General features: G+C 43.4%; 1 protein-coding gene across 4 annotated transcripts in view; it reads left to right on the forward strand.

Annotated features, from left to right (window-relative positions):
* The window catches only part of LOC135911828 (centrosomal protein of 89 kDa-like), a 65,030-nt gene that overhangs the window by 37,812 nt on the left and 10,959 nt on the right, over positions 1-16,259 (forward strand). For 3 of the 4 annotated variants that reach the window (XM_065444172.1, XM_065444174.1, XM_065444173.1), the window contains one exon: positions 14,680-14,790. In XM_065444172.1, the coding sequence (XP_065300244.1) occupies positions 14,680-14,790 (111 nt within the window). Of the gene's footprint in view, positions 1-11,835; positions 11,865-14,679; positions 14,791-16,259 lie in introns of all 4 variants that reach the window. The other variant, XR_010567463.1, reaches the window with a different exon arrangement.

Genomic DNA, 16,259 nt, shown 5'->3' on the forward strand with positions numbered 1-16,259 from the left:
CCAGTTGTCACTGCTGCTATACCAAACACGACTGTCACGCCACATTCTCAAAGTCCAGCTGAATAGCATACGCCTGATGACCGGCCCATGTGCTTCACATGCTCTAAGATTGGACACATCGCCCACCATTGCTGCAACTGCTGGTACATGTCATACCGACCAAACCTTTACAATTGGTGGCACCCGGAACGTGCACCATATGCTCCGTTGTTCCATCCTGAGGCCTCGAGCGCTGAATGACCTTCTAGGGAAACCCGCTGCGGTGGCTTAGCGGCTATGGTGTTGCGCTGCTAAACACGAGGTCACGGGATCAAATCCTGGTTACGGCAGCTGCATTTCAATGGGGGTGAAACGTATAAACGCCCATGTCCCGTGCATTGGGGGCACGTTAAAGATCTTTTGGTGGTCAAAATTAATTCGAAGTCCCCCACCATGGCGTGCCTCATAATCAAATTGTGGCTTTGGCATGTATTACCCCAGAATTATATTCCTTCTAAGGAAGCCAGACCAGCCACTCGGCATTGCCTCAGCGCCATCAGTCCCGCTTGCCCCGACCTCGCTGCTCTGCCTCCCTTTGACCGCCTCTCAGAAAACTAGCCAGTGCAGTCCCAGGAGGCAACACTGCGTTTACGACCTGTCCTGAAAATCCTCTGATTGTCCCTCATACAGAATGCAACCTTCTTGAAGTTCTGATTGATGGTGTGGCAGTTACTGCTCTTTTTCATACCGGAACACAAATCTCTGTGATGAAATCAAACCTCTGCTGCCACCTCCAGAAAGTCCTAATGCTCGCAGCTTCACCTACCGTCCAAGTAGCCGACAAGAGTGCACCTGCCATGCTTGGAATGTGCATGGCACGCATTGCCATTTCTGGTTGCCACACATCTGTTGTGCCCCCTTGACCTAATTCTTGGAATTGACTTTCTGTCCATACACGCTCCCCTTATCGACTGCTTCGCGGGACTTCTCCCCGTTAGAACTCCCTCCGTGCTTCAACAACGTTGCTGCCAGTGCAACCTGCCTATGCTCCCTCGAGTTTCTTTGACCGCCAGTGCAAGCCGCAATATATGTCCAGCTCTTACCCTTTCCACCCCTACCCAATGGTGATGACATTGGCTTCCTTATTCCTGAGATCGTCATGACACGCAACATCATGCCCCCCTACAGTAAAAGCTCGTTAATTCGAATTCTGCGGGGATGCTATGAAAATTCGAAATCAAACTAATAGAATTCAGAGAAAGAAATGGCTCGGTTAAGGCACGTATATAGTGTGATGTGGAGTGAGCGCGCGCACACGTTCTACGTCACGTTGGTGTATACAACAACGTCTATACTTCGAACACTGGTGCAGCCAACGTAAGCGGACGTGGCCAATGCGGTCCGACGTCGAGATGGCTCTTACATCATCCGCGCATTCATCGCGCCGACTGGCGCGGAAAAAAAAAACAAAAACATTTTCGCTTCGCCTGAAAAGCGAAGCATCGATTGCGATAGCAAGTTAGTAGATAGCTATACGAAGTAAGGATAGTAGCTTTATCGGCCGGATAAATTTGTAAACATTTGCTTACTAACTATAAATTAACAAGTACGGCGTCACGCGCGCTCAGGTAAACATGAACACATCTCGCTCGATGACCGCGGTAACTCGCTGAAAAACGCTGAGTGAGGAATCGCGGCATTAGCAGCGAGCAAATTGACCTTCGTACAGCTCTCGCTTTAATGCGAACGAAGCTACTGGCACTATGCGCACTCTGCAAACATCGCAGATAGCTTTGAAGATGAGGCCCACGTGGGCGTGCACTTTGGCCACGTCGCAGATCGCTTTCAAGATACGGTGCCCGCATGGCCGCGCCATAAGCAGCAGCCGCCAGAGAAAAACGTCCCCCCTCTCCCTCCCTCCCTCCACCTCACCCCCGTGCCTCGCGCGCTACAGGAGAAGGCATGCATCCACCCCGCCTTCCTCGCTTGCGCACGTGAGATTGAGCCACGTTCACCGGCTTACCCTTGCACAATTTTGCTCACACATACAGCATATGGTGCACAGTGACGATTTTGTTGCCCTTCAGCTTTACATGGAACCTCACGGGAGAGAAGTGACATGGAACAGAGGCGTTGGCCACGCCTAGCCAGGCGCAAATGCGTCTCTCTCTAGTCAGGCCTAAACAAAGGACTGCAGATGGAAAAAGCAAAGCTGCGCGGCCCGTGCAATGACGCCAGCGTCGCCAACGTGTTGCCATGCCCTAGCACTCTCCCCATCCATTATGGCGTGAATGCTCGAATTATCGGTGGCAGTGCTAATTTCAGTGTGAATTAGCGGGGTGTGTTACATATTGCTTTCATTACATTGCTGGACTGACACAGACTGCAGCGACTACTTCAAGTTGTGCGAAATTTCGAATTAACGAGTTGTGAATTGACAAGCTTTTACTCTATATGGTGGTGACAGCTATACAGATAGCTGAACCTCTTTTCCCATCCTCAATTATGGCTTCACGACGCAAGTTCTTCCTCGTGGCATATCACTTGGGCATCTGACCCCATTGGCCGACCACACGGTTTCTGCCTTGACCACAGAACACCCATCGGATTTTCACCGCCGTCATCCCAGTCAGATTCATTCTGCAACCGCTTCATATGCATGATATCACAAGCCCTCGCTCCGGCACTGGCTGCTGCATTTTGCCGCACGCTGGTTTCCTACCAGGATATCTTTGACTTTGGCAACAGCCTCTGGACCAGACTTCCGTTGCCACCCATCGCATTCATACCGGCAATGCGAGTACCATTCATCGATGGCCTTACCCTGTGTCAGCTCCGGAGTGTGCTCTTGAACAGCAAGAAGTGGGTAAAATGCTTGGCGAAGGCATAATTGAGCGCTCGTGCAGTCCTTGGGCTTTGCCTGTCGTACTTGTGAAAAATGACACTAGCTGGAGATTCTGTGTCGACTACCACCATCTCAACCACATTACAAAGAAGGACGTGTAGCATATCTGCGAGTCGGCCTAGTTGGAACAGATTCATCTTAAAACTTTTTGTGCGCAAACAAACAGGGACGAAGAATAGGGGCAACACAAGGACGAGCGCTTTCTAACAACTGGTTTTATTTTTGAAGAACCACCTGCTTAAATACCCACAGATCTGCGCGATCAAGTCAAGAGAGCACGTCAATAGTACATATAACACTTGTGATAAAAAGACGTGGACAAAAGCCACCCGGTCAACATAAAAACAGCAAGGTGCATAAAACAACCACTTACAATAAAATGCGTTAAAGATGTGATGATAGAAGCGAATTTTCTTATCAAACAATGAAACAGAAGGATGGCTGATGCATTTTTCTTTTTGTTTTTCAATCTAGTGTGCTTCCACAATTTCCCTAGTGGTTTGATTCCTATGCCTATACAAAATGTCTGTGCTACTAAGACAAGGTGAGCAATCATGTTCTTGGCAATGCATTGCCAAATGCGTACTAGGGCGATCTTTCAGACTAGACAAGTGCTCCCTTAACCTCGTGTTAATGCATCTCGCAGTCTGCCCCATTTGGCAATGCTCTTTCTACTTGTCCGAACTATAACTTAAACAACCCAGCAGTTCTGGTGCCTATTATCGCAGTCTGTGAGTGCAGAGCACGGGTGTTGAGCTGGTTCCTGAAACTTTGGGAATGCCCTGATGAGGTGTTGTTGGTGACCGGATGGTTGCCCCCGTCTGCAGGACACGAGAGAAGAATGATCAAGATCTTGCGATCAGAGAGCCGGAGACAGGTTAGATATTTCAAAGAATGTCTAAAGGTGGCCTGTTCGTCTGCTTCCGATTGTCTTTTTAACGTGAAGGCTTTTTGGGACTGGTGCAGACAGGCAAATATTGTGACTGAGGCTATATGGAACAATGTTCGTCGAAAATTGCCGAAGAAGAAGAAAAGGGAAGTGCCAGAGGGACACCTTTTATTACTAAGGGGTGCAACAGTGGAAGAACGGCATCAGCAGGTTGTCAAGTTGGGGCCAAAGTTCTGCGTGGAACCAAGGATCGACATCGTCGACAAGTTAGCACTTACAAGGGACATTGCCAGGAGTGTACCAGAGAAAGAAAAACGATGTGTGGTGGAATGTGTGGACGTGATAGCCAAAGCTTCGGTAAGCGATAAATCCAGACCCAATGTTGATAGGACTGCTAATTATTTGGTTGAGAATAATCTGCGTGTTGTTCAAGCAGACAAGGAAGGCTTTCCGGTTGTTGTACCAAATGATTGTTAATTAGAAAAGGCTTTCCTAGCGGTGAACAAGTGCTTTAAGAAATGTGATGTGAATGTAGAAAACATAAAAAAGAAAGTGGTGGAGTTATTGAAAAAATGTGACCAAGATAAGCTTGCGTCATGTGTAAAGAACTCAAAAGGAATGAAATTGGAGATATTTTTTACGGCAAAAACCCACAAGCAAGAAATTCCGTTTAGGCCAATTGTATCCGAGCGAGGGTGTTGGCAGGTTCTGGTCGCGGAGTTCCTGCAAAAAATGTTGAATTCCCTAGAAGTACAGGATCCATACTTATCGAAAAACTCTGAAGGCCTTGTGAATTGTCTGGCATCAGATAGTACAAGCTGGAGCTGGGGATTCAGCATAGATGTTCAAGATCTTTATTATTCCTTACCGCATGGGCCCCTAATGTGCAATGTTAAAGATTGCATAACAAATGAGAATGACGAGGTGTCATTCCGCAATACGTGCAACATGGCCATTGCATCCTTTATTGAACTTCTGCATTTTTATTTAGCGAATACACATGTAGGATTCTGTGGTGAAACGTATATACAGGCAAGGGGTGTGTGCATCGGGTCAAAGGTAGCTCCCATCCTAAGTAGCATTTTTTTGGGAAGCATAGACAGAGAGTTGGCCAAAGATTTAGAAGATGTAGTAAGCAAGGTATACAAATATGTCGATGACTACTTGATTTTAGGCTGTCATGTAGACAAGGGTGCTTTCAGGAATAGGGTTGTAGAAGCCTTCAATTCTCTGGGCAAGGGCTTGACATTTACTTCGGAAGTACCGATAGATAATAAGCTACAGTTTCTTGATGTCAAGTTAAAATTCCTACCGGAACATGTGTGTTGTTCATTCTCACCTCGAGCTGGAAAACCGCTAATGAACTATGCCTCAAACCATTCTAGGCTTGTGAAGAATGGGATAGTCATTTCGTCTTTCCGGTCAGCGTTGTTGAAGTCATGTCACCACACTGTAAAGATTGCATTTTTTGAGCAAGTTGATAGGTTGAGAAAGGTTGAGTACCTGCTCGCTGTGATGCTGGCGTCGTGCTCTAGACTAATGAAAGAACTTAAAAAGGATAAAGGACAATGCACAAAGGATCAAAGGCAGAAGGATGTAGCTTCCAAGGTTTCAGTGATTCCGTATCTGCACGGCCTTTCACACAGACTTAAAAAGGTGGCTGGTAGTTATGCAGTAAAAGTGGTATTTTGGGCAAAAAACAAAATAGGTAGTGTGTGTTCTAAGGTTAAAAAGATGTTCAAAAGTAAGGATGATGTAAAGAAAAAATGTAGTGTTAAACATATGCGCAAGAACCAATTTGTTGATTGCGCGAAGAACGTCGTTTATCTGATTCCTATGACGTGTGGTCATGTGTACGTAGGGCAGACTGCAAGATGCATTAACACGAGGTTAAGGGAGCACTTGTCTAGTCTGAAAAATCGCCCTAGTACGCATTTGGCAATGCATTGCCAAGAACATGATTGCTCACCTTGTCTTAGTGGCACAGACATTTTGTATAGGCATAGGAATCAAACCGCTAGGGAAATTGTGGAAGCACACCGGATTGAAAAACAAAAAGAAAAATGCATCAGCCATCCTTCTGTTTCATTGTTGGATAAAGAAAATTCGCTTCTATCATCACATCTTTAACGCATTTTATTGTAAGTGGTTGTTTTATGCACCTTGCTGTTTTTATGTTGACCGGGTGGCTTTTGTCCCTGCTTTCTATCACAAGTGTTATATGTACTATTGACGTGCTCTCTTGACTTGATTGCGCAGATCTGCGGGTATCATACGCACTATAGGCGTGCTCTGTTGACTAGATCGCGCAGATCTGTGGGTATTTAAGCAGGTGGTTCTTCAAAAATAAAACCAGTTGTTAGAAAGCGCTCGTCCTCGTGTTTCCCTATTCTTCGTCCCTGTTTGTTTGCGCACAAAAAGTTTTAAGATGAAGGACGTGTATCCTCACCTGCGCATTGATGATGCGCTTGACTGCTTGCACAGCGCCAGATATTTCTCTTCAATCGACCTGCACACAGGATACTGGCAAATCACTGTAGACAACCAAGACCGAGAGAAGACTGCCTTCGTGACTCCTGAGGGCCTCTATCAATTTAAAGTGATACCTTTTGGCCTATGTAATGCTCCTGCTACTTTTGAGTGCATGATAGACTCTCTTCTCCCAGGCATCAAGTGGTCCATATGCCTTTGCTACCTGGACGATATCGTTTTTTTAACTACTTTTGAAAACCATCTCACCCACCTGTCCACCGTGCTTGATGTTTTTCGTGCCTTCAGCTTTACTCATCAAAATGTTGCTTGGGGCACTGTCAAATCTGTGTACTCGGCCACCTTGTTGATGTTGCAGGCATGCAGCCAGACCCTGACAAAGTCTGCGCTGTTAGTCAATTCCCCACTCCGCAGTTGGCCAAAGACATCCGCAGCTTTCTTGGCCTATGCTCGTACTTCTGCTGTTTTGTCCAGAACTTCGTAGAAATAGCCCACCCTCTCACTGGCCTACTCAAGAAGGACGTCAAAATCACTTGTTTTCGTGAACAAGCAGATGCCTTGTCATGGCTCGTTGTCATCCTAACAAACCCACCTGTTGTAGCACATTTTGAACCTTCAGCTAGCATGGATGTTTGTGCTGATGCCAGTGGCCATAGTATATGTGCTGTCCTCGCACAGCAGCAGCACAGCCTACACCGCATGGTCGCATACGCAATCCACCTTCTGTTTTCATCGGAGCAAAATTACTCCTTCACAGGATGCAAGTGCTTAGCTCTTGTCTGGTTCATTGCGAAATTCTGACCGTACCTGTATGGCAGGTACTTCTCAGTTATTACAGTCCATCATGCACTTTACTGGCTTTCCTCATTCAAGAATCCCACTGATCGCCTTGCCCTCTGGACACTACGCTTGAAAGAATACACATTTTCTGTGTTCTACAAATCTGGATGGCTTCACCAAGACGCCGACTGCTTATCTCGATACCCAGTCGATCCCCACTGTAAGATGAGCCTGAAGCTTTCGTTCTCTCCATTACAGACTTCGTCCACATAGCTACCAAACAGTGCCGCAACTCATCTTTGCAGTGTATTATAGACCGTCTCAACTGTCCACACTGTGACCCTTCCCTACGGATGTTTGTGCTTCACAACAACTTACACCGCTACAATGCTGTCCTAACAGCACTGAGCTCTTGCGTGTTGTTCCCGCACATCTTTGCTCTGCTGTTTTGGGCCGGCTTCATGACGCACTGACCACCAGACACCCAGGCATATCATGCTTATATGATCACATATGTAAGCGCTTCTTTTGGCCTCATCTCTACCGTTTTGTGCGACAGTATGTTGCGGGTTGTGACCTCTGCCAGAGACACAAGACAAGTACTTGCCCTACTGCCTGCTGGCAGCCTATAGTCCCTTGACATCCCTGATGAACCATTTTTCTGGGTGGGACTCTATCTTCTATGGCCTTTCCCCACGTCACCCACTGGCAATTGATAGGTTGCAGTCGCTACTGACTATGCAACGCGGTACGCTGTGACATGAGCACTTCCCACCAGCTGTGCTACTAAATGTTACCAATTTCATTCTTCACAATGTCATCCTGCGCCACAGTGCTCCTTGTCAATTAAATACAGATCGTGGCCGCTGCTTCTTGTCTAAAGTAATCGACAACATTCTTCGTTCCTGCTTGACCAATCACAAGTTCATCACGGCGTACCATGCCCAGAGAAACAGCCTTACTGAACGCCTCAACTTTGCCCTCACAGATATGCTTGCTATGTACATGTCTGAAGACTACTGGGACTGGGACATTAACCTGCCTTTTGTGATCTTCACCGACAACTCTTCTTATCACGAACGACACAGCTGGCTACTCACTTTTAAAGCGAACCTTTCTTTGCCTCTTCCTTCGACTTTCCCGCTGCTGCTTCTGCTGTGGGCGGCTGTGGCTGCTGCTGTCATTGTGCAACCCATTCCAGTGAGCTGTTGTACATAGGCCCATCAGAAAGTGCGAACTGGTTTAAAAAGAAAAAAGCCTGTACAGATGAGACTTGCATAGCACTTTTAGCATGATGAAAAAAAAAAAAAAAACGTCAGGGGTACATTTGGGCTGAGGATAATGTAATGATTATATGCCAATGCCATTCCTTTCTTGCGCTTCATCAATCGCCAAACCGACACTCCGCCTGCATTATCGATGGAATCAGGCAGCAGTGAATGGTGTACAACAGTTGCATAGGGCCAAGTGGAAGGAATCACTACCGTATATTGGCCTTGGTTTCTAGTAATAATTTGGCACAGGAGAGGTCAAAAACTGTAAAGATGTACTTAAGCACCACAGCACATACTATGTGCTCAGGTAGTATGGGGTCACCTAGTGGTTGCACACATCATAAGTACCTGTGCTTGTGTTGCAAAATTTTTGGTCACATTAGATGTGTGTCTGTACCCATTGGCACCTTGCTCTCACCTGCTTAGACATCATTTGAAATAAAGAAAGTATACCATTTAAGCCAGTCCCTGACACTGTTAAAACATAGCAACATGGCAATGATGAGGCGTAAATTAGAATTTTGGGGACATAATTTTCTTACATTACTGCACATGCACAAGTACGTGGTACTAGAAGGTGTCAAGGATAAGCAAGCCACCGAGAAGAAAATCAAGTGCTAATAAGTGGTAGGTAATGACTCTATGGCCTGCCTTGTCGATCAATACATCTGACCCTTGTTCGTCTATTAGCGGTATGTCTAGCATCTCTGACCAATTGAAGCAAATAATGTCAAGGTGCACAGGAAATGAAGACAGAATGTGCCATTCTAACCTTCTTTTCTTCATTGTTGACGATGAATCAAACGAGGATTGGCCAGAATCCGAACTAAAAATTATAATTTTATGTTCTAAACAGCTTAGTCTTTCAATGGATGACTCTCGATTTGAACATGTGCATTGCCTCGGCCGTTTCAGTCAAAACAAATGTCTCCCTGTACAGTCGACTTCCATTAATTGGGCCCTGACGGAACCGATAAAATTTATCGAATTATCTGGCATGTCAAATTAAACAGGATACAGAAAAAGGTTCAAAATACACTGATTCATTTGGTAGTATTTGCTCAATTCTAACAGGCCCCCTGGATGAACTGAGCGCCTGCTTTCTATGTGTCCATTGTAAAAAACTGACGTAAAGTTAGCATTAAAGCTCCTAAACAAAGTAGAAATCTACCGTGCACCCAATTTTTTAGCTAAAAATATGGGTAAGGGCCTAATTTGTATTGCACAGCGGCAGTTGGTTTGCTAAAGTCAGCTTCGCCGCATGGTTATTAAAGTCAGCTTCACTGCAATACAGGCATTTTACATGGCGCAGCATACAAATGCCGCGAATGTGGTTTTCTGTTCAATTTTCTTTGAGAAAAAGAAAATTGGGGCGGTGCACGTTAGAATTGGGCAATTACCTTAATGAAAATTTGCAAGCTACCATTATTGCTTGAAAATCTTATTAGGGCAGGCCAAAATTTTGCAGCTTTGACAGATGATGCGTGTTCAACGCATTCACTGTCCCCCTAGCCCTGCTGAGACAGACGCTGCCAGTAAGAGGGTCACCATGAGGGCCAGGCACGTGCATGCTGACTAGTAAAGTTGGAATTATTGTGCGAAGGACAATTTTAGGATCGCAGTAATGAAAGTTTGAATTAAAACGGACATTTGGGCGAGTTGGTAAGCCATATTTGAAACAGTACAGCGCTCGTCCGTGTCGTTCTCCCTGCTGTCCTCGTCAAAACCGCGCTGTTCTGGTTCAAAGAAAGTTTGGGCCCATAGAAATGCATGGGCGCCAGCCAGGACATTTGGTCAAGTTTGAATCAACCAGAAAATTGAATTGAGCAGAATCGAATTAACAGAAATCTACTGTAACAGAAAAATTTAGGTTTTTTAAGGACAAGCAGAAAATTTTAACGTCAGTGCACAGACTGAAAATATCAGAGTTCTTTGTACAAGAGGATTTTGCGCTTACAATGTGTTAGGCAGTAAGAAGGCTCCTTGAATTTGCCAAAACCCAGAATAAAGATTTAAGTTGTCAGTCGATAAGCTACACATTGACAACAACACAAACATGTACGATCCATCAATTAACTCCATTGTTTCGGTCGCCTAATAGTTAGGCAAGTGTTTGCAGAATTACGAGTTTGAACGGTTTTGAAAACTATGCAAGGTACGTTAGCTGTCATTATTTTTCACAAATATAAGAAGCACCTTGCCTCAGCACGATGAAGTCTGCTCGTTTCTGGATGATAGCGACTCGAACATGCACATTCTGACAGAGACGTGGTTGCACTCAGACGTGAATGACAGTGAAATTCTTTGTGCCATATTGACGTGATCATATGACAAAGAAAGATGGTGGCATCTTACTTGCTAGATATTTGTTCTTTAATATTTAATACGAATTCTGATCTTGAGATTGTTTGGGCTGCGTGGTCTACACATTCTACCACACTGCCTAATTGGCACCTGTTAACGAGCCCCTGACTTTAATCCTTCATTCCTGAAAGAAATAAAAAGAGTTTCAAATGCTATGCAGAGCTGTCCTACTAAAGATGTATACCTTATTGGGGACTTCAACTTTCCTCGTATCGGTTGGCCTTCATTGTCTTCCTTTTGTTTATGTCATTAGATTTCATCAACCTTACATTAGATTTCAGCTTATTATAGCTAGTGAGTCAACTAACACACAGTGACAACATTCTTGGCTTTGTACCTCTAATTCTGAAACAATTGAACGAGTCCTGTACCTTGATTCTAGCAATCACTAACTACTACAGCTTGATCTTAAGGTTCCGGTAACTCATACAGGAGTAACCAAAAAAGCATATTCAATATTATAACAAAGGTAACTATGATGTTATCATTGCAGAATGAGAGGTATTTTTGCACTAAACTTTTGCCCCTTACATTTTCTCTTCACTCTGTTGGAGAAAACTGGCCGGCTCTTAAAAACAAGATGTCAGATTTAGTTGATAAATATGTCCCAGTCTTCTCTATTCTAATGACAACAGAAATTCGTGATTTGATAAGTCACTACATAGGACAAAGGAATAAGCAAAGCATCTTTACAGGAATGCAAAATGTCAGTCCAATCCGCCATCTTGATCTCAAATTTCAAATTCAAATTCAAATTCTTTATTTCTGCCTTGTACAAATACAGACAGAGGAGGCGCAGAAAAAGCTGCCAGAAACAGCTTGACAAAGCTGCAGCCTCCTTTCGCTTGGCAGTGGCTTCGCAGCAAGGCTTTTAAAACAAAGGTAATTGCAGTCTAATAACACTTATACATAATGAACAAATACAAAAGAAAACAAAATGATACAATATTTAGACAATATTCACCACAAAGAAAAACAGAACCTACATGGTAACATACATAGTACGCAAAGCACTGTTTGACGCACTGAAAAGATCAAAATTATTATGTACATAAGCATTTAAGAGGGAAGAAAGAGTGAGTTGTAGGCGTTCTCTACCGGAATTTATTCGAGGGGTTGGCACTACCCAATTCTCCGTATGTCTTGTCTTGTAGGTTGCTTCTTGGGTATGTAAATCAGCAAGGTAACGTATGTGGTTTACGTTTCTCCGTGTTTCCAGTTTAAACCGAACACTTAAGTGGTATTTGTACAAGTACAAGCGGTATCTGTACACAAGAACCACTTTTTATAAAAGCCTATGGCTCAGCACTGTCTATCACTAAAGATAATTACTAAAGATCTTCCTTCTCGTTTAAAATCAAATCCAAAAAGGTTCTGATAAAAAATTTCAGCGTGTCACGGATATGAGTACATTAGCTTAGTTAACAACAACAAGAACACCCCTTTAACTGATCAAAAGTGTGTGTGTGCGTTTGACTTTTTTTCATCTGTTTTCACTCAAGAAGATCATTCAAACATGCCCATCACTACTGATTGTAAGTATCGTTACATCCAACTGATCACTGTTACTAAGAAACCTAGAGTTAGCCACGTCCGTTGGCATTGATGACCTGAATTCCAAAATGTTAAAAAACACTCTGCTGTTATCTAGTCAAATTTTGCCTTATATTTAATCAATCGTTATCAACTGGTCAGTTACCTGTGAATGGGAAAACGACAAAGGTTATTCCCGTGTTTGTACATCCACCTTGAAACAAATAATTTCTTTTTCTTTATCAGCATGGCTTCCAAAAAAAACCTTTCTTTTGATACTCAGCTGCTTGAATTTATGACTGATTTACACTTCAACATGGACAGTAGTAAACAAATCGTTTGCCAACTCCTTGATTTTTTTTAGTATTTGACCGCTTAAACTCACTCCCATTTAATTTCAAAACTGGTATCACCTTCTCTTGATTCATCGACGATATTGTGGTTGCATAATTTTGTGTCACTTCGCTGACAGTCTACTTATGTTAATAACTGTGCATCCCCTGTTACTGATGTTCTTTCTGGTGTTGCTCAGGGTAGCATTCTTGTCCCGTCTACTCTTTCATTTTTACCAGTGGCTTACCTAATAGTACGAGGTGATCATTTTAAAGCCTTGCGGAATTCTTAAAAATCCTCTGTTGCAGTTAACATAATTCTAGTCCTTGAGCTGGACTATTCAGCAAGGCAGACATTGCTTGCAAAAAAGAAAGATACACATTTTCAACCAATTAACAAAAAATCAGTAATTAGCTGTTTAATTATTAATTTCACAACACATATGGCAATTTGGTAATTGTAACTGGGGAGTTTACAGGGCGTATCCACTTAGAATGAATTTCCAGAATGACACCAGTTTGGAGATATGTGCTATCTAACTCGCTGTAATAATGCACTGTTGTTCCATTTAACTTTAAAAGAAAAAGCATCCTTTATGCATTGAAGCACAAAAGTAACCAGAACGCCCATGTATTTCATCCCACACTTTGAGAAATAACATCGCAAAAGTGGTATCATCTTAGAAATTCCTTTCAAGTGGATATGTCTTGCAAACTCACTGGCTACAATTTGTAAATTGCAGTATGTGCATAAAGTAACTAATTAAGAAGTTAATTAATGCATTTTCATTAATTAGTTAAGTGTGTTGATTTGTCATGCTAATAATGTCCGTCCCTTCATGTAATCCAACTTGAGGACAAGAATTCTACTATCTGCCACAGGCAATTGGAAAAATTCTGTAAAACTTAAAAATGATCACCTGCATGTCGTCCAAAATTCGGCTCTTCGCAGATGATTGTATTGTCTGCCGCAAAATAGATTCTCTTTATGATCACTTCACTCTGCAAAATGATCTCCCTCTTATAATTAATTGGTGCAGCAAATGGCAAATGACCCTCAATGCTGAGAAATGTAAATTGGTTTCTTTCAGCTGGGAACACTCTAATTCTGACTTATCTTATTCCAGTAATAATGCAATAATATTACGGGCTTCTTCGTGCAAGTTCCTTGATGTGAATCTCAAGTCCAACCTGTCATGGTCAACACATATCCCCGCCATCTGTGCGAAAGTGTCTCGAACACTTGGTTAAGTCTGTCGTAACTTGTGCAACTGCATAGCAAAAAGAGACAATGTGTAACATTTATAATGGTTTGGTTATATGCCAGAAAATTGAAAATAAGAAGCTCACGAACACCTGCAAAGTGCCTCGAGCGGCCAGTCGTGCCGCAATTTGGCATGTATTTGTGGGCTTCTTTCACACTTAGAAAAACACTTTTATGTAGCATGTATTGAGCAACAGAAAGCTGTATTGAGAGTTTTTGATGTTGCTCTACAATTTTCTCATTGACACTTTTAATCTAAATATAATATTTGAGAAGCTGATTAATAATTATGGCTAATTATGTAATTGGAGAGAATGTAAAAAATAATCTGAGTATCCCCAAGTGATGGCGAACATCATTACCTTAGTTCTGTCCAGCTATGTGGCATTTGCATATTTTCATATATTGGTGCATGGCTAGTTGGGACACCCTGTGTATGTGTATGTGTTGCACATTGTCTCTTTTTGTCCTCAAGTACTGTTGAAATTGTATTATGGTTGTAGTGTATATTTTTCTTCTTTAGTGCAATACGGCTTCACAAATAATTATTTATGTTAGTCTGTTTGCGTAACTGTTCGCTCTTTTTGTCACATTATGTTCCTCCCCCTTACTAAACGCTCCATGTAGGAGCCTGTAAGGTATGATGAATAAAAATAGAGATTTATTTCTGTAATTTTCCATCAATTTAATTTATAATTGAAGAGTATTTCTTATTCGTCAATTATTGGCTGCCACTCTTGTTCAGCTGTACATCTTCCTGGCGCAGGATTTGGCAACTTACTGCATGGCATAATGGCAGTTTGCAAGCTCTGATTATGAAAATGTTGTTTATAGACAACTCAGCAGAACTTGTTTTTACTTTGTTGCAGGCGGGAAGTAGAGGGAAACCTTCAAGAAGAATACGAACAGCAGATCTCTCATCTGCACACAAAGGTGGAGCAGAAGCAGCAAGAACTGGAAAGTGTTCACAGAGAAAAAAGGTAAGCCAGAACTCTTGTGTTGCAAGGGAGCGTTCGTGCTGTGACCCTCTGCTCAAACTGTCTCACTCCCTCACTTGCCCAAGCCATCCTCGTCAGTAATTAAAGGGTCCCTGAAACCGTTTGGACAAATTTTGTAGACGCGTAGGGTACAGCTACAGTAAAGGATTCACGCCACAATTTAAGTCAAGTGCCTCGTAGTAAGAGAGCGACAGACTATTACAAGTTACCCCCCTCTCTAGCCTTGCTTTTTCTCCTCAACTCGTCGTCCGAGTGATCAGGGCTAAGTTTTGTATTCACTGGCTCTGCGTCAGGATGTGAGATCGTGCCGTCTGCTTCCGGTTGTCTTGGAGTAAGCATGCGAAGCCTCACCAACCTGTCCGCGAGCCAGCCACCTGGTTGTCGATCCCCAGTGAGAGCTATCCAAGCAGCGTGCGTTGCAAGCATTCTGTTGCAGCGCCGAGCATGCTCGGTACGCAGGCGCTGCAACACAGATGAGCTAGGTGAACTGGGCATCCTCACAGATGGGTAGAGGCGTAAACTAAAGCCTCTCCATACTACTGCCGCTGTGATGAAGGGGCTTTAGCGTAGACGTGAGTGACCTGCACGGTGCAGCCACCTGATGATGCAGAAATTAAGCACAGAGCTAATACTGTCGTAACAAGTCTAAAACACTTTAAACATTTAAAGAAAACAATGTGTTTACGATTATGCTCCTGACAGAAATTTAAACCAGCAGCAAAGTAAAATACACTTGGTTAGTGCTATATTAATTCTGTGTTTGTCTGTTTGAGCTCTATGAAACCAGGTGGCTGCATCATGCAGGCCGTTCATGTTTGCACCTCCTCTCATTCAGTAAATCACCCAGTTTCCGTTTACCCGAACACCAGACACACTAAAACATTTTACTGTGGTAGTAATCCTCTGGGATGAAGTGACGGCTGCAAATGCACAGATGCTGGTGCCGATCAGATACTGACAGTTTGATGCGCTGCAGCCACTCTGCTCACATGTTGCCTTGCAGAGGGACACAATGTTGCAGCTTGACATGTCGCCGATCGCTAGATTTGCAGCCCACAATGTAACAAGGGCAATCCATGGTGCTCACAAAAAGAAAGCTCGAGACCAACACTGATAGCGCAACTTACGTCAACACTGAGAATGTTGTAACACAAGCAGGTGACACTTGCTGTGGACCGGAAGTGCTCGAGTGTAGTGATAAATTGTTGTTGTCTATTCTCTTTCCGTAATATCTTTTAAAAAAGGGGGCAGCTGAAAACTCAGGGGTGTGGCACCGCTGCGATCAGTAGCAATGCACATTTTTATTACCTTATAACAAATTACATGCTTTACGCCGAGTCGTTAAATGTGTCACTTAATGATCAGAAGGACCTACCCTCATGACTCAGTATTTTTGTACGAAATTGTCGAAATAGTTTCAGGGTCCCTTTAAGCTTTAGCTATTTTATAGC

The sequence above is a fragment of the Dermacentor albipictus genome, chromosome 1, assembly GCF_038994185.2.
Source record: "Dermacentor albipictus isolate Rhodes 1998 colony chromosome 1, USDA_Dalb.pri_finalv2, whole genome shotgun sequence".
Taxonomy (NCBI): domain Eukaryota; kingdom Metazoa; phylum Arthropoda; class Arachnida; order Ixodida; family Ixodidae; genus Dermacentor; species Dermacentor albipictus.